Here is a 25,138-nt window from a genome sequence, read left to right as displayed (position 1 = left end):
TTCATCTTTCCATTTATAGATTCTGGCTTCTCGCTTGGTCCGCTGGGAAGTGGAAAGAGCTTGGATATGTGATTTGAAGTAGAGTTTAGAGTCCAGGGTTACCCCAAGAACTGTTCATTTTTCCATCGATAAATTTGGGCCTCTTGACCGGCCAGCCTCAAGCAGGGCAACAGAAAATCACATGTAGCGATTTGAGGAGCCATGGTCACCCGAAGGTGATGGTGGGAAAGTGCAAATACTGTTGCAAGAGGTGGATAATGATGAGACACAATGGACAGAAAGTCAGGAGGAGGACTAGGGTGCGGAAGTGAAAAACGAAGTGGTGGATGATGAAATCACTAACCCAACCTGGCAAGGGGACATGTAGAGCGAGGACAGCAGCACACAGGGGGAGGGAGATGTAGCACCACAACAGGCAGGAACAAGCAGTGTGATGGCCACAGACACAAGCGGGCAACTGCTCCCCGGAAAACCAACACGACAGAAGTTACCAGTACAACTGTTAGGTCTTCCTGAGTCTGGTTATTTTTTAAGACTGTTTAGATAACCCCAAAAAGGCCAATTGCAACATCTGCCAGGCCAGCATCAGCAAGAGCACCAAAAGTACCAGCCTGAACACTACCTGCATGCTCAGGCACATGGCAGCAAAGCACCTGACTAGCTGGGCCGAACAGCAAGGTCCAGAAACCGTGTCTGTGGGTGACAATCCCCTGTCCATGGCGCATGCGAAGATGCCTCCCGCCCTGCACCTGTCATTGCAGACTTGCAACCATCACCGTCCACGTCCTTGTCCCTATGAAGCGTTCAGTTGACCCTACCACAGTCCTTGGAATGCAAGGCTAGTATGCAGCCAGCTACCCACCCACTCACAGGCCGCAATACTAAACTGCCACATTTCTGGACTGCTTGCACTTGAAATGTTGCCTTTTAGGCTCATGGAGGCGGAAGTTTTCCACAACCTCATGGCGGCGGCCGGGTGTCCATACTCGTTCTCCAGCCGTCACTATTTCTCCTGGTATCGTCTTCACCTTCCACAAGTGCGGGTCCCAGAAAATTACCCGTGCCCTCCCCAGTGCAGTTACTGGGAAGTACCGCCTAACCACAAACACGTGGACAGGTGAATGTGGCCAGGGACGGTACGGAGCCAGTCCAAAGTAAAAAAAAAAACAGCCATAGAGTGTCCGGGAACATTTCCACACACTTTTCTTAGCCAGGGCTGCTTCTCGGCAGGGTTGGACGGGCCCACCAGAGAACCGGAGACTCCTCCGGTGGGCCCTGGCTTCTCCATTAGGAGAGTTCATAGTGCCGAGGTGAGGTCGTGATGATGATAAAGGCCACCATCTCCTTAAATTGCTGCTGATACTTTTCTGTGGGAATCAGCTTGGCTCCAACCAGCCTGGAATATTTCCAGTGGTTTGGTATTGGCACCCAGTACCAGTAGCGAAGCCATACACAATTTCCTTCTCAGCAATTTTATTTGGTAGACTGAGTGGCTGCCCAAGTACATTAGTTTATCACAAAGGAGCTGAAGATACTAAGTGGCAGTAGGTGCAAGTTTCTTCAGCATGTTAGATATCAGAGGGAGAACAGAGAGGGCAGCAAAGTGGCTTAGTAGTTAGCACTGAAGCCTTGCAGTTCTGGGGTCCTGTCACGGGTGTGTCGCCACGAAGATCGTCACGATTACACAGCCTGACTTCTCGCAGCTGAGTTTTTGGTGCTTTGTGTTTTTCGGCAGTGAGGGAGTTAACTCTCTCTCTCTCTGTGCTAGACGAGGTCCAGCCTCGCCCAGCTGCAATCAATGCTGCTGTAGTGGGACTCCTTCAAATGCCTGCCGGTCTGTTAGGGAAGTGTCGGTGAAAGCATTTCATGCAGACTAACAGAGCGGATCGTGGTATTTGGAGTTTCAGTGCTAAGTGCATTTGGAGTGTTTTTTCCCTTCCTCACTTTATCATTTATCTCCTTTCCCGTTGGTGTTCCCTCTGTTGTAGTTGTGTAGTTTTTGTATGCAAGGTGGTTTTGGTTTTACCCTTGTACTGTCTCGTTCGTCTAAGTACTGAGTGTGGGCATATTATTACCTGTCCCCTTTTGTTGTGATCAGGGGTCCTTCTCAGGACTAGATTACTTAGGTGCAGGGATCCTCAGGAGGTAGGGGTTACGCTGGCGGCCTGGACCTCTGTACCTTTAACAGTACCTCCAGGTAGAGGGATTAGTCAGGGCCCCAGCTTAGGGTCAGCTTAGGCCCCCTACCTCCAGTACACAGAGACAGCGTGACATTTTCATCGACCACTTAGATTTTCTCCAGCTACCATGGATCCAGTAGCCGGTCTAGCTCGGCAGTTGCAGAGTTTGTCCATGGAGCTGGCGGACGTTAGGTCCAAGGTTTTGTATCCTCACGAGCAAGCCGGACCAGAACCTAAAGTAGCTCTCCCTGACAGGTTCACTGGGGGGCGGGACAAGTTTTTTGTTTTCCGGGAGGCATGCAAGCTGTACTTTCGGCTGTGGCCTCGGTCATCGGGGAGTGAAGAACAAAGGGTGGGAATTGTCATCTCGCTCCTACAAGGGGACCCACAATCTTGGGCGTTCTCTCTTCCCCCGGGCTCCCCGGCTCTCCAGTCAGTGGATAGGTTTTTTGCTGCTCTGGGTCTTGTATATGATGACCCGGATTGGATCTCCCTTGCTGAATCTAAGTTACGTAGGATCCAGCAGGGAGATCGTCCGGCGGAGGAATTCTGTTCGGAGTTCCGTAGGTGGGCCACTGACACCCAGTGGAATGACCCGGCTCTTAGGAGCCAGTTTTGTCAAGGTTTATCCGACAAATTACAGGATGTGTTGGCACAGTATGACTCTCCCGCGTCACTGGAAGCCGCTATGGCCCTTGCTATTCGCATTGACAGACGGCTTCGGGAGGGGTGCGGGATAACTCCACCCCCTGTGATGACTCCAGCTCCTACAAGGTCCCCTCATATGGTGGTTCCCCTGGTCAGTCCAGAGGAGCCTATGCAATTAGGAGGGACATCATTTCGGGGGAGGGGACCGGTGGTGCGCCATAAGACAGGAAGGTGTTTCTTCTGCGGGAGAAAGGGACATTTTATTGGGGGGTGTCCATCCCGTCCCTTGCAGAGTGAAGAGTCGTCGGAAAACTGTTGATCCCAGGTTGTGTGGTGGACGGCAATCTGGGAGTAGGTATTTCGTCCCTAGGTTCGTCTCAGTTTCTCGTACCGGCGGAGGTGGTGGTGGGTACGAGAACTGAGAGGATATCTGTTCTTCTGGATAGTGGGGCCGGGGCTAATCTGGTGGACGCTCGGTTTGCCCGGGTTCAAGGTATGCGATTGAGTGAGTTGGCTAAACCCATCCCCATATTCTCGATCGATGCCAGGCCTCTCGGTCAGGGAAGTTTTTTGCAAGCTGTGCATAACGTAAAACTTCAAGTGGGGGCGATACATAAAGAACTGTTGTCTTGCTACGTGTTGGAGGGTCTTCCCACTCCTATAGTGTTGGGCCTTCCTTGGTTAACTAAGCATAACCCGGTTATTAATTGGCAATCCAGAGAGATAAGCCAATGGAGTAAATTCTGTAATAAAAACTGCATGAATACGGTCATCGGTGCGGTTACTCCTAGGGTCTTACCTCCATTTCTGGCGGACTTTGAGGATGTATTCTCGGAGAAAGGGTGTCAGGAACTACCTCCTCATCGCGAGTATGACTGTTCTGTAAAACTGCTCCCTGAGGCCAAGTTACCTAAAGCTAGGTTGTATAACCTTTCTGGTCCTGAGAGGCAGGCCATGAAGGATTATATTTCAGAAAGTCTGGCTAAGGGGCATATTAGACCTTCATCTTCACCGGTGGCCGCGGGGTTCTTCTTTGTTAAGAAGAAAGATGGAGGCCTACGCCCTTGCCTGGATTTCCGTGAACTTAATCGGATTATGGTCCGAGATCCGTATCCGCTCCCACTTATTCCCGATCTCTTTAATCAGATCGTGGGCGCCAAATGGTTCTCTAAGTTGGATCTCAGGGGGGCGTACAATCTGATTAGGATGAAGGAGGGGGATGAGTGGAAGATGGCGTTTAACACTCCGGAGGGGCATTATGAGAACCTTGTCATGCCATTCGGTCTGACTAATGCCCCGGCGGTGTTCCAACACTTTGTTAATGACATTTTTCGCCGCCTGGTGAGACAGTTTGTTGTCATATATCTGGATGATATCTTAATTTACTCGCCGGATCTGGTGTCTCATCAGGAGCACGTTAGGCAGGTGTTACAGATCTTGTGGGATAATAAACTGTATGCCAAATGGGAAAAGTGTGTGTTCGCCGTACAGGAACTCCAGTTTTTAGGCTTCCTGGTTTCAGCGTCCGGTTTTCGTATGGACCCTGGGAAAGTGCGGACAGTTCTTGAGTGGGATCGGCCAGAGAATCTTAAGGCACTACAACGTTTCCTGGGGTTTGCTAATTATTACCGGAAGTTCATTCGTAATTTCTCGTCCATGGTTAAGCCTCTCACAGACATGACTAAAAAGGGGACGGATTTTTCTAGGTGGTCTGACAAGGCTTGTCAAGCATTCTCCTCCTTGAAAAAATGTTTTGCCGCGGCACCCATACTCATTCAACCTGATGCGTCACAGCCATTCATTGTAGAGGTAGACGCTTCCGAGGTAGGGGTGGGAGCAGTATTGTCACAAGGTTCGTCCCCTGGTAAGTGGCATCCGTGCACCTTTTTCTCTAAAAAATTGTCGTCCGCTGAGAGGAATTACGATGTCGGCAATAGGGAACTCTTGGCCATTAAGTTAGCTTTTGAGGAGTGGCGCCATTTTTTAGAGGGGGCAGTCCATCCGGTCACCGTCATCACCGATCACAAGAACCTGCTATATCTGGAGTCCGCGAAACGTCTGAATCCCAGACAAGCTAGGTGGTCATTGTTTTTTACCAGGTTTAATTTTGTCGTTACATATCGTCCTGGGTCAAAAAATGTAAAGGCGGATGCCTTATCTCGTAGTTTCCCTGGGGCCGGGAATACGGACGACCCGATTCCTATCCTTCAGGAGGGGGTGGTGGTTTCGGCAGTATGCTCTGAGCTTGAGGAGGAGGTATTGGAGGCTCAGGGGGACGCCCCTGTTGGACCTCCGGGGAGACTGTTTGTTCCAGATCAGTTGCGACAAAAGGTGATCGAGGCACACCATAACTCAGTTTTTGCAGGACACCCGGGGAGTAAAGCAACTGTGGATCTCCTCTCGCGTCGGTTTTGGTGGCCTAACTTACATAAGGAGGTGGTAACTTTTGTCGCGTCCTGTGGGGTTTGTGCGCGCTCTAAGACCTCACATACCCGTCCGTCTGGGGCCCTCTTACCTTTGAAGATCCCAGAGCGTCTTTGGACTCATCTGTCTATGGACTTTATTACGGACCTCCCTCCGTCTTCGGGTAAAACAGTCATACTCATTGTAGTGGACAGGTTCAGCAAGATGGCACATTTTATCGCTCTTCCTGCTCTTCCTAATGCTAAAACTCTTGCGCAGGTGTTCATTGGGGAGATTGTGAGGCTTCACGGGGTACCCTCCGAGGTGGTGTCAGATCGGGGGTCTCAGTTTGTGTCCAAATTCTGGAAGGCGTTTTGTACACAGCGGGGGATGCATTTATCGTTCTCATCGGCTTTTCATCCTCAGACCAATGGTCAGACGGAACGTATGAACCAGAGCTTGGAGACATATCTCCGGTGTTTTGTGTCAGAGAACCAGGAGGACTGGGTTTCTTTCTTACCTCTGGCAGAGTTTGCTCTTAATAATAGGCGGAGCGAGTCCACTGGTAAGTCCCCGTTTTTTGGGGCATATGGTTTTCACCCCCAGTTTTGTACTTTCAGTAGGGGGGGCTCTTCGGGGGTTCCTGAGGAGGAACGATTTTCCTCATCACTCGCTTCAGTATGGAGAGGGGTGCTGAAGAATCTGAATACTATGGGGAACCGATACAAACGTATGGCTGATAGGAGGAGAGTGTCTGGTCCGGACCTAAGTGTGAACGATCGGGTATGGTTGTCTACCAGGAATATAAAACTTAAGGTTCCCTCCTGGAAACTGGGTCCCAGGTTCATCGGGCTATACAGGATCAGTTCTATAATTAATCCGGTGGCATTCCGTCTTGACCTCCCCCCTACGTTTAAAATTCACAACATGTTCCACAGATCGTTGCTTAAGAGGTATGTGGCGCCGGTGGTACCGTCACCTTTACCTCCCCCTCCAGTGGTGGTCAATGGTAACTTGGAGTTCCAGGTATCGAGGGTCATCGATTCACGCTTTAATTGCCGGTCCCTTCAGTACCTGGTTAATTGGAAGGGGTATGGTCCTGAGGAGAGGATGTGGGTTCCTGCGTCGGATATTAACGCAGACCGATTAGTTCGGGCCTTCCACACGACTCACCCGGATAAACCTGGCCCTGAGGGTCCGGAGGCCCCTCTTAGAAGGGGGAGTACTGTCACGGGTGTGTCGCCACGAAGATCATCACGATTACACAGCCTGACTTCTCGCAGCTGAGTTTTTGGTGCTTTATGTTTTTCGGCAGTGAGGGAGTTAACTCTCTCTCTCTCTGTGCTAGACGAGGTCCAGCCTCGCCCAGCTGCAATCAATGCTGATGTAGTGGGACTCCTTCAAATGCCTGCCGGTCTGTTAGGGAAGTGTCGGTGAAAGCATTTCATGCAAACTAACAGAGCGGATCGTGGTATTTGGAGTTTCAGTGCTAAGTGCATTTGGAGTGTTTTTTCCCTTCCTCGCTTTATCATTTATCTCCTTTCCCGTTGGTGTTCCCTCTGTTGTAGTTGTGTAGTTTTTGTATGCAAGGTGGTTTTGGTTTTACCCTTGTACTGTCTCGTTCGTCTAAGTACTGAGTGTGGGCATATTATTACCTGTCCCCTTTTGTTGTGATCAGGGGTCCTTCTCAGGACTAGATTACTTAGGTGCAGGGATCCTCAGGAGGTAGGGGTTACGCTGGCGGCCTGGACCTCTGTACCTTTAACAGTACCTCCAGGTAGAGGGATTAGTCAGGGCCCCAGCTTAGGGTCAGCTTAGGCCCCCTACCTCTAGTACACAGAGACAGCGTGACAGGTCCTTGGTTCAAATCCCACCAAGGACAACATCTGCAAGGATTTTGTATGTTTTCCCTGTGTTTGCGTGGATTTCCCCCTCAGTAAAAAAGCCGCCATAGAGTGTCCAGGAACCTTCCCACACACTTTTCTTAGCCAGGGTTGCTTCTCGGCAGGGTTGGACGGGCCCACCAGAGAATCCTCATGTGAGCCCTGGCTTCTCCATCAGGAGAGTTCATGATATCGCAAACTTTGCAGCTGCTATGGGACTCTTGAGCAGGGAGAAAGGTGGCCCTCAGAATCAAATCCTCTGATGGACCCAATGTTTTTCAGTCTGACACATCTTCTCGGTGAGAGTTGTATTTCACCACAGCCATATCCTTGAGCTCGGTGGAAGGACTGGCATAGAGGGAAACCGTATCTACTCCGGCTGTCATTTCTCCACCATCAGGTTTTGCCCATTGTAACACATGACCATGCCTGGCTGTATGTTCAGCGGTGAGAGCCACAGATCAGGCTGCTGTGTTGCAGCTTTCAACAACTCTGCAGTAGTGGGCGGTTTTTCACCTAAGCATTAAGCATATTATCTTAAGCACAGCCTGTTGCCGCTTGGCCAAGGCAGTGCTGCAGTGCTTCCAGCTTGTGACTGATATGGTCATTTTGGAGATGGAGGCCGAACTGGAGGAGGAGGTGCAGGAGCTGAACAACATGATTACACTGAGGTTACATTGGTGAGTCTGGTTTTTATACTAAAGAAAGGTCCTACTGTGTTTTTTTTCTCTCTCTCTCTTCTCTCGTCTCTTCAAATGTGTATTGGAGTGCGTCCTAATTTTTGGCAGCCCTTGAAATTGCTGCATATGCAATAACAGTATAGGAAAGACACTCCTTAATAATGGGAAGGACAATTCAAATAGATTCTATGTTCTAGAATATTAACTGTCTTTTCTGAAATTCTTTTATGGGTGAGGTATTGTAGTATGGATAGCATATTACACTGATGCAGCCAGGTATTATTGCCTTATACTGCGTGCTGCCCAAAAGAATTTAAAATCTATTCTATGTGAACTAGGAAGCAACGATTTCAGCAGAGGACACAAGGCTGATCTCATTGATGGGTGGCATGTTTGCGATCTAGCTTTAAGTTCGATTGTAGGAGTTGTAGATCAGCTCACTTGGTTGGACATAGAGGTAGACACAGGAACACGGTCTCTTTAAATCTTCTATGGTTTATTAAGAGCACTGCATAAACCACGGCAATGTTAGCAAAACAAACATGGCCTTCCTGGCCTAAAGGGAAAAACAAAACATAACGTATGGTACAGTCCTTATTGCTACGGGTAACCGCCAGCTTCAGGAACGAGCAACCCAAGGTTTAGTTTCCTTCACATGACAAAACAGCTCCAGAGCTTGTGCCTTCAGACCCACCCCACACCAAATGCTCTAAAATGCTTGGAATTTATACTCTGACCTCCTCCTCTCTCTCTACAGGTGTTTAATCACCCTAGCAGTAAGCATGACTGATTAATCCCTCATTCCTTCGTGTGCTGGAACATTTTTCCTATGTTTAACCCCTTTAAAGCCAATGACATACTAATATGCATCTGTGCCCTGGGACTTAAGAGCCTGACCCGTATTAGTACGTCATCACGATCACGCGCGCACACAGGCTGTGCGGGCGCGATCACCCCCGGGTGTCAGCTGATTGTCACAGCTGACACCCGGTACTATGTGCAGGGAGCGGTCCCGCACTGCTCCTGGCACATTAACCCCCGCAATCCTGTGATCAAAGTCGATCGCAGCATTGCGGTGGCTAAGGGGAGGTGATCGGTATACTCACCTCCTCTTCCGGCCTCCAGCGCTGTCTGCCGCGGCTTCCCGGGTGTTGCCATGACGACCTGATGTCGTCATGGCAACATCCGGGTCACCAGACAGCAGGAAAATTGTTTGGTCATGCGCAGTGCATGACCAAACAGTCTTCTCACTGTGCAGCGCTAACTGCCTGCATGGCACAGGGATGGTGCTCCATACCTATGCTATGCAGGCAATCAGAATAAAAAAAGTGAAAGTCCCACAGTGGGACAAAGTAAAAAAGTAAAAAAAACTCTCAGAAAGTGAAAAAAAAAAAAAAAATTGTAAAAATATAAAAAATAAAATAAAAAAAATAATCCACCAAAAATAAAAATATAATGTACTCATCAATAAATATTATTATGAAAAAAAACAAAAAAACAATAAAAGTACACATATTTGGTATCGCCATGTCCGTAACGACCTGACCTATAAAACTGTCCCACTAGTTAACCCCTTCAGTGAACACTGTAAAAAAAAAAACGAAGCAAAAAACAATGCTTTATCATCATACCGCCAAACAAAAAATGGAATAACACGCGATCAAAAAGACGAATATAAATAAAAATGGTACCGCTGAAAACGTCATCTTGTCCTGCAAAAAACAAGCCACCATACAGCTCCATCGTCCAAAAAATCAAAAAGTTATAGCTCTCAGAATAAAGCGATGCAAAAAATAATTTTTTCTATAAAATAGCTTTTATTGTGTAAAAGCGCCAAAACATAGAAAAACGATATAAATGTGGTACCGCTGTAAACGTACTGACCCGAAGAATAAAGCTGCCTTATCAGTTTTACCACACGCAGAGTAGAATAAAAAAATGAAAAAAAAAAACAATTCCTGAATTGTTGGTTTTTGTTTATTCTGCCTCCCAAAAGCTGTAATATAAAGCGATCAAAAATGTCACATGCCTGAAAATGGCACCAATAAAAACGTCAACTCATCCCGCAAAAAACAAGCCATCACGTGACTCTGTCGGCCAAAATATGGAAAAATTATAGCTCTCAAAATATGGCGATGCAAAAACTAGATTTTACAAAATATGTGTCTCTTAGTGTGTGACAGATGTCAATCATAAAAACCTGATATCATTCTGGTATCTCTGTAGTCACACCGACCCAAAGAATAAGGTTGTCTAATCACTTATACCGCACTAGGAACGGCGTAAAAAATAAACGCTAGAGCTGGGGTTGGGGTTAGAGTTGTGCTAATGTTAGGGTTGGGGTCAGGGTTGGGCTAGGGTTGGGGTTAGGGTTGTTTTTTTTTTCAAAAGTAAAAAAAAAAAAAAGAAAAGATGACGATATGGCTACTTGAGTTGGCATCGGGTGCTCGGGTATGCATTGAGTATCGCGGGTGTTCGAGTCTCCGCCCCATGTGCTTCGCGGCCAAAAAAACCTTGCGGGGATTGCCTGCCATGCACGAGCGAACCCCGCATGTTTTTTTTGGGGTGTCTAATAACCGTCAAACATGCGGGCAGGGACTCGAGCATTTCACTTGAGCACCCGTGATACATGGTGCATACCTGAGTACCCGATGCAAACTCAAGTAGCGAGCACTTGCGCTCAAAACTAATGACAACTTATTCAATATGATGACCTAATGTTATCAAATTCTGTGTCGTACCTCTGGGTTCAAAATGTTCACTATACCCCTTGAAAAAATTCTTGAGGGGTGTAGTTTCCAAAATGGGGTCACTTGTGGGGGGTTTCCACTATTTAGGCACATCAGGGGCTCTCCAAACGCGACATGGCATCTGCTCTCGATTCCAGCCGATTTTGCGTTCAAAAAGTCACACAGCGCTCCTTCCCTTCTGAACTCTGCCGTGCGCCCAAACACTGTATTTTCCCAACATATGGGGTATTGGCATACTCAGGAGAAATTGCACAAAAGTTTTTGGGGTCCATTTTCTCCTCTTACCCTTGTGAAAATAAAAAAATTGGGGCTAAAACATCATTTTTGTGAAAAAAGTTAGATTTTTTTATTTTCACGGCTCCATGTTATAAACTTCTGTAAAGGACTTGGGGGTTCAAGGTGCTCACCACACATCTAGATAAGTTCCTTGCGGGGTCTAGTTTCCAAAATGGTGTCACTTGTGGGGGGTTTCCACTGTTTAGACACATCAGGGGGTCCCCAAATGCAACATGGCGTCCGCTAATTATTCAAGCAAATTTTACATTAAAAAAGTCAAATGGCGCTCCTTCCCTTCCGAACCCTGCCGTGCGCCCAAACAGTGGTTTTCCCCCACATATGGGGTATCTGCTTACTCAGGAGAAATTGCACAACAAATTTTGGGGTCCATTTTTTCCTGTTACCCCTGCGAAAATAAAAAAAATTGGGTCTAAAGTAACATTTTTGTGAACAAAGTTAAATGTTCATTTTTTTCTTCCACATTCCAAAAATTCCTGTGAAGCACTTGAAGGGTTAATAAAGTTCTTGAATGTGGTTTTGAGCACCTTGAGCGGTGCAGTTTTTAGAATACTGTCACTTTTGGGTATTTTCTGTCATAAAGACCCCTCAAAGTGACTTCAAATATGATGTGGTTTTGTAAATTTTGTTGGAAAAATGAGAAATCGCTGGTCAACTTTTAACCCTTATAGCTCCCCAACAAAAAAAATGTTGGTTCCAAAATTGTGCTGATGTAAAGTAGACATGTGGGAAATGTTATTTATTAACTATTTTGCGTGACATATCTCTCTGATTTAAGGGCATAAAAATTAAAATTTTGAAAATTTGAAAATTTTCGCCTAATTTCCATTTTTTTCACAAATAAACACAAGTGATATCGAAGAAATTTTACCACTATCATGAAGTACAATATGTCATGAAAAAACATTCTCAGAATCAGGGGGATCCGTTGAAGCGTTCCAGAGTGATTACCTCATAAAGTGACAGTGTCAGAATTGTAAAAATTGGCCTGGTCATTATCGTGCAAACCACCTTGAGTTGTAAAGGGGTTAATTACTGTAGCTAACAATCTCAGTGCTACATATCCACCTCCAGTACTTTGCCAGTGACTTTGTCACACAGTATACTCTTTATCTGGTGGGCCCAGCCAAACCTCCATAAGCTATTTCATCTGTTGGGAGGTGTAATCATCATTCAGTCACTATTTTGTATATCAGTCTGGTTCTTGTGATTATGTTAGCCATTTGCCTTCCAGCAGAACCCATCACAAGGTATGGTTCAGCAGCTATACGCACTCTCAATGCTCTGTTTAAACTGCTGCTTTACCTGCTTGATGGCAGTTATTACTTTTATACTCTGTTGGATTCCTGAAACCTCACCTCACTTTTTTACTGCAACTCTTTACTGCATTTTATTGTATACTATTCGGACTTCAGCTTGGACAAAATTATACTTGTCTTACATTCTGTATTTGATTTTTAATCTGAACTTGACTGTTTTGTTGACCTCATTTCTGCTTCTGAAATTGATTACATTCCTTTGGTTCTAAAGCAGCAAGTTTACTATTCTACTGCTAACTCACCCCAATATCCGGAGCCTGTATGCAACCCAAAGGTATTTTAAAGGCAAGACCCTGTACAGGATGAAAGTGTAAACACCTTAGCGTTCCCTGTTTTTATTTCAAGTGGAGTAGCTATTGATAAGTCTATCCATGGAAGTCCTGTTGAGAGTTGCCAGATACCACATATTGTTCTTTTCAAGTTTAAACAGAGGATTAAACTAAATTCCATACTTGAAAAGATTGCTAGTAAAATTGTTACAGTACAAAATGTGTTTAATTACTATTTATTGAGTAGTATATTAGATTCAAACTGCAATATTTTTTTTCATTTTAGTCTACCACTATTGGTGAGAAATTATTTTTAAATTATAAGGAAATATGTAACAGTAGTTCCTAGTCAGACTTTAAAAACATTTGAAAACTTGAGCATGCCTCCAGTTTCCATATTTATATGTTATAATTACAATTTTAGTTCTCAAGTTGAATTAAGCTAAACAGTGGTAATTGTTTAGAGAACCCACGATGAAATGTTTAACACATTTTTTTAACAAATGACCATATTCTTATTAATGCTGGCCATCAGTTTTGCAAGTTTACTATTACAAGATAAAAAGGGATGCACATTGTCATAGATGTAATGGTAAAATCTATAAAGTCATCTCTGAAGAAGGGACATGTCACCCTCATATTGAACATTGAAGCATGGCTTAATTATAACTTGGGAAAAGAACAAAAACTAGCACTTCATCAGCTTCATTGGTTGCTTTTTGACCTCTTGCTGTAAACCGGTAATTGAAGTAGGTTATCTGCTGGAGAACAGACAGAAGGTCTGGACTCAGAGTATACAAGAGGCTGAGAAGCGCCAAATCTATCGCCTCTGGAGAAAACTTATTTGGTCTTCAAAGGAATTATAAACTTCTTGGAGCCGGATTCCAGTTACGAATATTGTTTTTTTTTTTTAGTGACAGGCGTAGGTCTTACAGCTATGGAAGACATATTTTCGGTGTCGTGGTGAACATAACACATGCACTCACATCACTGTTATGTCCGCGCATCAGCTCCAAATTAATATTGGACAGATGGATAACGATATATAGGCCATGTTTCCTCATCAATGGAAAGCTAAAATGCTAAAATCATGATATGCCATATTTTCTATCTCCAGCCTGGGACATACAGGTGGGCAGATATCCTGAAAATTTGGAATCTCATAATTTTTTGGGATCCTAACGCCATTTCCGTGGCACAGGTTCAGTACTTTTCTGTTGTTATCTTTTTTTATTTTATGTAATTGTATATACTGTATTATTTTGTCCTCTTGGTAACGTCTTTTGTATATTTTTATAAACACTGCCTATATTGCACTGGGTGTAATATATCAAATGTAATAGGTTAATTCCTCTTGCTCTATTAACCGCATCCCTGAAGCCATACGCTACCTGTAACGGGTGTCCAATCGGCCTGTGTAAACAATTGTTGGTGGCAGCTAGTTTTTCTTGGGTTATTGCGGAGATTGGCAGTGACTAGTGTTGAGCATTCCGATACTGAAATATCGGGTATCGGCCGATATTCGCGGTATCGGAATTCCAATACTTAATTCCGATACTTTTACAATATCGAATACCGGAATCGGAAGTTCCCATAATGCCTGCGCTCTGCAGTGTCTCTGAAGGATGACGAGCTGGATGGCAGCGCTCAGCTGCGATCCAGCCTGTCATCAGAATGCCATCCCAGCGTGAGAGAATTTTCCTGATTGTTTAAAAGCCGGCGGGCGGTTAAAAGCTGCCGGCTTTTAAACAATCACACAGCCCCATACTGCTTCCCCGCAGCCTCCCACCCCGATCCTCCGCTCCCCTCGCCACCTCCCATCCCGATCGTAAGTTAGGACCGGGCGGGGAGCGCAGCACCAAGGAGCGGGGAGTGAAGGACCCGGGCGGGGAAGCCGGCAGTGAAAAGACTTCACCGCCGGCTTTCCCGTTCTGTGCTGCGCTTTCCCGCCGGTTATTTCAAATGAACAGCTGAGGTATCAGGTGAGGCCGATCAGCTGTTCATTTGAAGTAGCCGCGGTGCCCTCAGAGGGTTCATGTGAATTTATGCTTGACTACATTGCATGAACTCACATGAACTTTCCCACGGCCGCACAGGTCAGCCTCACCTCCCAGACCCGTCATGATTAGTGTGTGTGTGGGTGTCTGTGCAATGTGTGCGGGTGTGTGCGGTGTCTGTGCGATGTCTGCGGGTGTGTGCGGGTGTGCGCGGTGTCTGCATGCAGGCAAACATAGGCCGATGTGACACTACTACACCCATCGGCCTATGTCTGTCCCCCGTCCACTCGTGCCAGCAGGATCAGCTCGATGGGAGCAGTAGTTCCCATCAGCCTGATCCAGCTGTTTAAACTGCCCCATGGTCCCCAATAAATGTTAAATACATGTCATTGGTGGCCAGTGGTTACCTACAATAAATTAGTTTATACATTACCTGTCCCCGCCGTTCGCCACCTAAAATAAAGTAAAAAATAAAAAAATACACCTATACTCACCTAGACACCTAATTCCCCGAAGCCACCGATCTCCTGTAATAAAATATAAAATAATAAGCCACAACCTTATCCTTACCCCTCCGTAGTAGTCCACGAGTGTCCCACGAAGATCTCCAGTTTAGAGCAGCCACATAGAATGTGACCGCTCTGAACCGCTGCCGCCGCTAGAATGATGGGGCCGTAAAGCAGCCCCGTCATTGCATAAGCGGGTTCGCCGGAGTTCGGGCAGCGCTGCTCCGGTTAGCTGCTTTACGGCCCCGCTGTACCGTGAGAAATTCCCACGGTACAGCAGTGCCGTAAAGGAGGTCTCCGGAGCTGCGCTGACTGAATGCACTCCGGTGACCTCAGTCAATGGCTCCCGCTGCCGGGAGCGGACGTGTTCCCGGCAGTGTGAGCTTACAGCAGCCATGCACAGCTGTCACCATCTCCAGATGTGACAGCTGTGCATGGGAGATCAGCGCAGGAACGTGGACAGGTAACTATTTTTTTTTTAGTAAACTAAGAATTAAATAAAATGGTGTGTTTTATTTCAAATAAATTATTTTTTCTGGGTGTAGTGTGTGTTTTTTATTTTTAACACTTTGTAGGTTAGTAATGGGGGTGTCTTATAGACGCCCATCATTACTAACCTGGGCTTCATGGCAGCTGGCGCTGACATGAACCCCACCACTATTACCCCCTGCCACCGCACCAGGGCAGAGTGGAAGAGCGAGGCTAAGTGCCAGAATTGGCGCATCCTATGGATGCGCCATTTCTGGGGCGGTTGACGGCTGGTGTTTCTAGCCTGGGAGGGGGCCAATATTCATGGCACCCTTCCTGGGCTATTAATATCAGCCCCCAGCTGTCTGCCTAGCCTGTGCTAGCTATTAAATTAGGGGGGACCCCACGTCATTTTTTGGGGGGGGTCCCCATTTTAATAGCTAGTAAAGGCTAGGTATTCCGCTGGGGGCTGATATTAGTAGCCTGGGAAGCTCCGTGGGTATTACCCCCTTCCCAGGCTTCAAACATCTGCCCCAGCTGTCTGCTTAACCTCCGCTAGAGCCTAAAATTACGGGGAACCCTACGCCAATTTTATTTTTAATAAATCCTTTATTTTAACACTAAATGACACTTGAGGGGTTAATAAAGATGCAGTCCCTAAATTATTATTTATTTTTTAATTAATTTTTCCCAAAAATTTTGACGTGGGCTTTGCCATATTTTTGTATGCCAGCCAGGTACAGCAGGCAGGAACGGGCTGCCCCCAACTCCCAGCTGCCTATTTGTACCTGGCCGGACACAACAATATAGGGAAGCCCTTTTTTTCTTTATTATTTCATGAAATAATTAAAAAAAAATTGATGTCGGGCTTCGCACTATATTTGTGTCCAGCCAGGTACAGCAAGGAGGAACGGGCTGCCCCCAACCACCAGCTGCCTATTTGTACCTGGCCGGACACAACAATATAGGGAAGCCCTTTTTTTTAAAATTATTTCATGAAATAATTAAAAAAAATTGACGTGGGGCTTCGCCCTGTTTTTGTGTCCAGCCAGGTACAACTAGGCAGCTGGGGGCTGGAATTCGCAGCGCTGGGAGGCCCAAGCTTTCTGGGCCACCCGCGCTGCAGATTGCAGTCCGCAGCCACCCCGGAAAATGGCGCGTTCATAGAAGCGCCATCTTCTGGCTCTGTACCCAACTCATCCAGGGCCCTGGTGCGGTGGCTCACTGGGTAATAAAAGGGTTAGGGCCAGCTTGGTATTATCAGCTGGCCCTAAGCCCGAAATTCATGGGGTCACACCAATATTAGACATGACCACCATGAATTTCTAGTAAAGTATTTAAAAAAAACACAACACCCAGAAAAAAGTCCTTTAGTTGAAATAAACACACAATTCTTTATTGTTCTAAATTAAACCATACTTACCGTCACGCCCATTCCAGCTGAAGCCAACGATCTCCTGCAATAAAAGAAAAATAATAAACCAACATCATCCTTACCTTTCCATGGTTCCCACGACAGCTTCAGCTCTGCTACATCGAGATGACCTGCTGGACCACAGCAGAACGCTGCCATCCAGCCTGTCATCCCGCAGACACTGAGAAGCGCAGGCATGCTTGCGCTCCTCAGTGTCTCGCTGTGACGGCATAAAGATGAGCCGAGGTCATGTCCAATGAACTCAGCTCACCTCATGCACGTCACTGACAGCGCGGGAAAATTCTCCTGCACTCAGCGCTTCAGCGTGAGAATTCTCCCAAGCTGTCAGTGACGTGCATGAGGTGAGCCGAGTTCATTGGACATGACCTCGGCAAATCTTTATGCCGTCACAGCGAGACACTGAGGAGCGCAAGCATGCCTGCGCTTCTCAGTGTCTGCGGGATGACAGGCTGGATGGCAGGTATTCCGCTGGGGGCTGATATTAGTAGCCTGGGAAGCTCCGTGGGTATTACCCCCTTCCCAGGCTTCAAACATCTGCCCCAGCTGTCTGCTTAACCTCTGCTAGAGCCTAAAATTAAGGGGAACCCAACGCCAATTTTTTTTAAACAAATCCTTTATTTTAACACTAAATTACAAGTACAGTAATCAACACTGTCACTGTACTTCATATATATGTGACTGACATGTTTCTATCTATCTAATCTTTGTGTGATTCTCTATTCCTTCTATTCTAAATTGTCGGGTACCGATGCTTAATTTGTGGCCGGCTTTTTTAAAGAGACGGTGCATGAAAACATTATTATTTTTTTTATAAATCCTTTACACTAAATGACAAGTACAGTAATCAACACTGTCACTGTACTTCATATATATGTGACTGACATGTTTCTATCTTTCTAATCTATGTGTGATGCTCTATTCTTTCTGTTGTAAATTGTCGGGTACCGCTGCTGAATTGTCGGCCGGCTTTTTTAAAGAGACGGTGCATGAAAACACTATTATTTTTTTAAATAAATCCTTTACACTAAATGACAAGTACAGTAATCAACACTGTCACTGTACTTCATATATATGTGACTGGCATGTTTCTATCTATCTAATCTATGTGCGATGCTCTATTCTTTCTGTTGTAAATTGTCGGGTACCGGTGTATGCCGCTGCTGAATTGCCGGCTTTTCGCGTAATACATTCTACATTATTCTTAGTTGTTTTACTTCATGTAGAATTAACCTACAAGGAAAGAAAGGGTTTATTTTCATTCCGATATTTGTGTCCCATTGACTTGCATTGGTTTCCGGTATCGGAATCGGCGATATCCGATACTTTTTGGATATCGGTCCGATCCAATCCGATACGATATTTCCTGATATCGGAAGGTATCGCTCAACACTAGCAGTGACCATATCGGAGATTATATTTCATGCTTTGGAATCTGATGTGTGTATGCTGTACATTCACTGTGAGTTTCCCAATAACTGGCTTAGTAGCAAAAGCAGCCGTGGCGAAATTGTTCTGACAATTGGAGACAGTGGAGTGCTGGTTCGTGACAACTCAGTAACAGTGGTGGAATATCTGCGGGATCCCCAGGCTGTCTCCTGACAAACATGATGTCTTTCACTTAGTATATGTGCACAAAAAGTATTTTTGAAGCTTTCAAAAATGACAAATTTTCAAGACGAAGCCACTTTAGGAAACATTCCTCCTTGCAAGTTTTTGGTATAGTTGTTCGTTCCCTGAAATAGTTTTGAAGGGTTTTGTAATTTTTTTTCTGAAGCTTTTTTGCAGCCTTTTGATTGGATAGTGCCTAGTCTGGGCGGATTCCATCAGGAGCCGCTACAACGAAGTGGTATACACTTTCTTTTTTCTCACTACTGAACATGTACAGTAATGTTCAAAATAATATCAGTCCAATATGACTAACCAGATTAATCACTGTTTTTGGTATAAATTATATTACCACATGACAAACAATGTACCAGTTGGTGCAGCAGATTCTAAGAAAAACAACAGACTCAGCATTCATAATCTGCATGTTTTTGAGTCGGTATATTTGAATAATTAATTGTAAGGGGGTGTGTTCAAAATAATAGTAGTGTGGAGTTCAATTAGTGAGTTCAATCATTCTGTGAAGAAACAGGTGTGAATCAGGTGGCCCTTATTTAAGAGTGAAGCCGGCACATGTTGTACATGCATTTCTCCTTTAAAGCCTGAGAAATATGGGTCGTTCGAGACATTGTTCAGAAGAACAGTGTACTTTGATTCAAAAGTTGATTGGAGAGGGTAAAACTTATAAGGAAGTGCAGACAAGTATAGGCTGTTCAGTTAAAATGATCTCCAATGCTTTAAAATGGAAAGCAAAACCAGAGAGATGTGGAAGAAAACAGAAGACTACCATTTGAATGGATCGAAGAATAGCCAGAATGGCAAAGGCTCAGCCAATGATAAGCTCCAGAATGATCAAAGGCAGTTTCTAGTTACCTGTGAGTACTGTGACAGTTAGAAGACGCCTGTGTGAAGCTAATCTCTTAGCAAGAAGTCCCTGCAAAGTCCCACTGTTAAAAAAAGACATGTGCTGAAGCGGATACAATTTGCCAAAGAACACATCAACTGGCCTAAAGAGAAATGGAAAAACATTTTGTGAACTGATAAAATTGTTATTTTGGTGTTCAATGGCCACAGACAGTTCGTCAGACGACCCACAAACTCTGCATTCAAGCCACAGTACACTCTGAAAACAGTGAAGCATGGTGGTGCAAGCATCATGATATGGGCATGTTTCTCTTACTATGATGCCGGACCTATTTACCGCATACCAGGGATCATGGACCAGTGCATATATTAAAATACTTGAAAAAGGTCATGTTACTTATGCTGAAGAAGATATGCCCTTGAAATGGGTATTTCAACAAGGCAACAACCCTATACACACCAGTAAACTAGCAAAATCTTGGTTCCAGTCCAACCAAATTGAGATTATGGAGTGGCAAGCCCAATCCTCGGACCTTATTCCGATAGAACACTTGTGGGGCGACATCAAAAATGACATTTCTGAGGCAAAGCCAACAAATGGCCAAAAAATTTGTGGGATGTAGTCAAAGCATCCTGGGCTGGAATAACAGTTGACAGGCGCCAGAAGTTGGTTGACTCTATGAAACACAGATGTGAAGCAGTTCTAAAAAACTGTGAAAATACAACTAAATATTAGGTTAGTGATTCACAGGAGTGCTAAAGCATCAAAAAAAGTACATATTGTGAATTTGTAAAGACAAATGCAGACACTGCTATTTTTTGGAACAGCCCAATGTTCATTTAATGTTATTTTCTGTAAAGTAGTTAAAGACGCTTTTGAACTCGGTGTTCTTTGGCAAGTTCTTTTCTCTACAGTCATCAATATGAGCCAGAAAAAAACATATGTAAAAAATACAGTTGCATTTTTAAGTGCAGAATTAAACCTTTACTAGATGGACACATTATAAGATGGTGCTTCAAATTTGCACCAAAAAGGCATCAAAAAGGGGAGCATGCATAAAAAAATACAGCAAGAATGTAATAAACAGAGAAGATTATTATTGTGTATTTTGGTACGGACACCTGAAGAAAATTACAAATAACAGAAAAAGAAAATGCAGCATTTATGGCATGTGTGAACATGGCCTAATGGCATGTTCAATGTTTACACTGCATGTTTTCCCAAAGACCAAAAACATGTGTTTTTCAGGCAGAAGACACTTCAGGAATTGCTCCTTTTCTCAGAAGTTTTGTAAACCTGAAGTGTCCATAGAGGTTTCACTGTTAAGAATATTATTGCACCAAGCAAATTGAATACATACAAAAGATTAAATGGGGAAAAACAGAAAATAGCAATAATAACAATAAAAACATTGGAGTTTTTACATTCAGTCTAAAAAAATGTTGTAAAATTATAAATCATAATGCTAAGCAGATAAAATCTAACAGTACAGATGAAACATTTACCATTAAACAAAAAGTGTCTTGTAATTCAGACTGTCATTTGTGCGATTGATTGCATATATATATGTATATGTCTACTGCACAACATAAATTCTGAAATCTCGCATGAATGGACATAGATTCAACGCAAAGAATGGTTTTCTAAAACCAAGGCCCCAATTCATCAAAGCAATTTCACCAGCAATTTCTCTCCAGCTAATATATATACTATATATTCCACTCTGGTCAGCTTCCCCCAGTTGACTGACTAAGGCGACCACCTAGCCTGGTTATATGCAGAGCTAGTCAGGTGCACCTCATCAGAATCTGCAGGATTAGGATTTAACCCTAGATTACCTGATGGCTTTGCTACAACATACGTGTATATATATATATATATATATATATATATATATATATATATATATATCCTACAAAAAAACAGATGGAAATGTTAAATGTTAGTAGGAATGTAGAGATCTGTAGCTAAATGCTAATGCTAAAAGTACAGTATTATTGCCTTTTATCCAAAAAGTACTTAAAGCGAACATGTCACCAGGTGGGGACAAACCTGTCTTGTGGGGACAAATGACACAGCAAGAAAGAACCTGGAAACCATCTGCAGCGACTTTGAAGACTTAGGCAAAGAAGTGAAAGAACTGGGAGCACAGGTGGTCTTCTCATCCATCCTCCCAGTGCATGGCCATGGAACAAGGAGGTGGAACAAGATTCTACAGGTAAACAACTGGCTACATCGATGGTGCTGTCAGCAAGGAAAGGGATTTCTGGATCACAAAGTGAATTACCTATATGATGGACTACTTGCTAGAGATGGGCTGCACCTTACCAAAACTGGAAGACACATATTTGGAAGTCGCCTTGCTACACTTATCAGGAGAGCTTTAAACTAGAACATTGTGGGAAGGGAAGCAAAAGCCCAGGGAAAGCCATACCGCGAACAAATACTATTGAGAGCTCTGCTATTATAAGTGGAAAGGAAGAACAAAGACAAAAAAGTCAGAATAATAAAAATATTGGTGAAACAGAAACCGATCACAAACTAAGATGTTTCTATACAAATGCAAAGAGCATGGGCAACAAACAAGGAGAATTGGAGCTACTAACTCAGAAAAATAAATATGATGTCATTGGCATCACTAAAACTTGGTGGGATGAAACACATGATTGGAATACAAGGCTAGAAGGATACAACTGATTTGCAAGAACCTGACTTAATAAATGGGGAGGAGGTGTCACATTGTATGTTAGAAAAGCGTTTATTTCCATAGAGATTGAAGCTTCAGAGACTGGGAGTTCTGTGGAAACTGTTTGGGTAAGAATACCAGGAGAGAACAATGGAAAGGACACCATTATAGGCGTTTACCATAGGCCACCTGGGCAAGCTGAAGATATGGATGAACTCTTTATGCATCAGATGGCCAAGTTATCAAAAAAATATGTAGTGATCATTGGCAATTTCAAATATCCAGACATTTGTTGGGAATCTCTCTCAGGCAAAAGTGACAGGTCCAGCAAATTCTTTTCCTCTCTTGCTGACAACTTTACCTTCCAAAAGGTAGAAGTGAGAACAAGGGGATCTGCTACCTTGCATCTAATCCTCATAAACAGGGAGGAAATGGTTGATGAGGTAACTGTGACTGGGACCCTAGGATGCAATGATCATGCTATCATAGAATTTTGGATAACTAGAGGAGGAATGTTAGGTGTTGGTCTGTGGCTGGATTTGAAATGGGTCCAGGACTTTCTGTGGTCTCCCATTTTGGTCCAGCCAGGGATTATGCTGCACAGCATTGTCATCAGATCCAACGCCTAGCTGGTCCACAAGACATACAGATTGTCTCCTGTGTTTTGGTACCTAGCAATGTTAAGCATAGGTTGCAGAGGTAGACAAGGTGCTTGGAGTCTAAGTCCAGAATTCGCCGCACTGAGCATGCCCGTGACCTGGCGGATCGTGATTGGTGGTTTGGCACCCACCTGACCCGGTGACCTGGCACCGCCTGATTGGTCCACGGGTGGCGTCACCAATGGCGTGTCGGAGGGCAGGGCTTAGTCTTTAAACGGCCCACCCACAAACATGGCGGCGCACTCTGATCATTGAGCAAGTGTTGCTGTGTGTGGACGACTGTGCTCCTCGTAGTTTCTGTCAGGCAGGCTAGTTCCATAGAGGCAGGTAGTTTCGTCTAGCAGTCTGGCTCTGCCAAAGGGGTCGCCTAACACCCCGAGCAGCCTGCAGACGTCCTATCCACGGCTATCGCCTGTCAGCCACGTGGAGTAGTACCCTTCAGTCGGGTAGCACGCCGGCTGGAGGCACGTGTACCCGTCGTCGTAGTCACACACGCATCCTAGCGCCGCCACTGTAGTCCCTGTGCTGTAACAGGACTACAGATAGTTTTTCTCCGCCTATCTCTCGTGCTGTTAACGGAGATAGTGTGAATTGCTATACCCGTTCCAGTGTTCAGAAACACGGAATGGTTTTACATTTAAGTTGGTTGCTTTCCTTTCCACCCGGAAAGTGTTCGGCAGCAGTCCACCAGGCTGCATCGCGGACCCCGGGGTCGGTTGCATTCCATTATATTAAAGTTGTCTGCAACCGTCCTCCTAACAGTATCAGAGCGTCAGGGTCTTGCCGAACATGGCCGATAACCAGCAACTGCAGCATTACATACAGCAACTGGAGACCAGACTTAGGTCTCTGGAACAAGCTCTGGTCGCTGATATCACTGCAGTAGCTACCCAGGCGGCTTCGCAAGCAGCCAATATGGTTAACTCGGCTGCGATAAATGGTGCGACAGCTGCAACTGCCCCATTACCCCATTTTGCTCTCCCGGAAAAATTTTCTGGGGACAGTAAATCCTGCAGGGGTTTTATTAATTTATGCTCCATTCACTTGGAGATGATGGAGGCACGGTTCCCCTCCAAAAGAGCCAAAGTGGGATATGTCATCTCGCTACTCTCCCACAGAGCTCTGGAGTGGGCTACTCCCCTGTGGGAGCGCAATGACCCAGTAGTGACTAATGTGGGTCTCTTTCTCAAAGCCCTAAAGAGTGTATTCCTTGGTCCTCAGGTCACGCATGATACGGCTCTTAAGCTTCTTGCGCTGATTCAGGGTTCGGCCACCGCAAGCCACTATGCCATCCAATTCAGAACTTTAGTGGCTAAATTGGATTGGTCTGAGCGGTCTTTAATCCCGGTTTTCTGGAAGGGTCTGGCTGGTCATGTTAAAAATGCTCTATCTACCAGAGAGATCCCAACCTCCCTGGAGGAGTTAATATCTCTCGCTAACCGTATAGACTTGCGTCATGCGGAACACAAGTTAGAGCTGGAGGTCGCCAGACCTCAGTATCAGTTGGCACCATCCTTCTGTAGACTCATTTCCAAACCTGAGACTCCCGACCCGGAGCCTGAGGCTATGGATATATCTCGAACTGAGTCTAACTCTTCTCGTTCCCGACCTGCTCATCTCTTGGAGTCCCCCGTTAATAAGGGTTCCAAGCAGTCGGGTAAACGAGTTGGTCTTACCACCGTTGGAGGAGGTGTATTAAATTATGGGACTTCTTCCTCCAAATTATTATATAATGTGTCATAGTCCTTTGGTACATCTGCAGTTACTGCCAAGGCGTGGGTGGACTCTGGTGCTGATGGCAATTTTTTATCATCTACGTTTGCCCAGAGGCATGCCATTCCTATAGAGTTACTGTCAAGACCCATGAACATTAATGTTGTCAATGGTTCACTCCTGGACGCGCAAATCACCCACCAGTCGATTCCCCTCACCATGTCATTTCCTCAGGGCCACCGGGAGGTCATCTCATTTCTTATTATTCCCAGTGGATTAGACGAGGTGTTATTGGGTCTCCCCTGGTTACGTTGTCATACTCCACACATTGACTGGAATACGGGGGGAAATTTCTTCCTGGAGTGAGAATTGTGCATCTCAGTGTATGGTCGCAGTCACCTGGAGGGTAGTCTCTGATCCCTCTACTGTTGTGGCTTCCGGTACATATTTTTTGTCTGTCCCCAGGACCCGGGTCTTGTCAGACTATGTCAAAAGGAACTCTCAGGTAAAGAGGGTGGCTGCTGTGTCCTCTAACCAGGTTCCATCGGGGAGGACGTTTGTTTCCCCTAATCTACAGAATATGGTGCTCTCCTGGGCTCATGCCCCTAAGATCGGAGATCACCTGGGGGTCAAACGTACCACTAAGTCCCTTCAACGGTCTTATTGGTGGCCCCGGTGGCGCCAGGACGTTAAGGACTTTGTCCTCGCGTGTCCCGTCTGTGCGGGAGATAAATCTTTCCGCCAAAGTCCGGCGGGTCTCCCCCATCTGTCACCCGTG

General features: G+C 45.3%; 1 protein-coding gene across 4 annotated transcripts in view; it reads left to right on the top strand.

Annotated features, from left to right (window-relative positions):
- Positions 1 to 25,138, top strand: part of SUGCT (succinyl-CoA:glutarate-CoA transferase) — a 1,771,027-nt gene that overhangs the window by 648,046 nt on the left and 1,097,843 nt on the right. The window contains exon 1 of one of the 4 annotated variants that reach the window (XM_073676599.1): positions 12,016 to 12,088. The exons of the other annotated variants lie outside the window; for them this stretch is intronic. Coding sequence (XP_073532700.1) covers positions 12,051 to 12,088 — 38 coding nt within the window. The 5' untranslated portion in view covers positions 12,016 to 12,050. Of the gene's footprint in view, positions 1 to 12,015; positions 12,089 to 25,138 lie in introns of those variants that run through there. 4 annotated transcript variants of the gene reach the window in all.

Source organism: Phyllobates terribilis, unplaced genomic scaffold, assembly GCF_046119375.1.
Source record: "Phyllobates terribilis strain yellow unplaced genomic scaffold, ASM4611937v1 Scaffold_4__5_contigs__length_816908805, whole genome shotgun sequence".
NCBI lineage: Eukaryota > Metazoa > Chordata > Amphibia > Anura > Dendrobatidae > Phyllobates > Phyllobates terribilis.
Note: the sequence above shows the minus strand (reverse complement) of the source record. Positions and strands in the feature narration are given on the sequence as shown.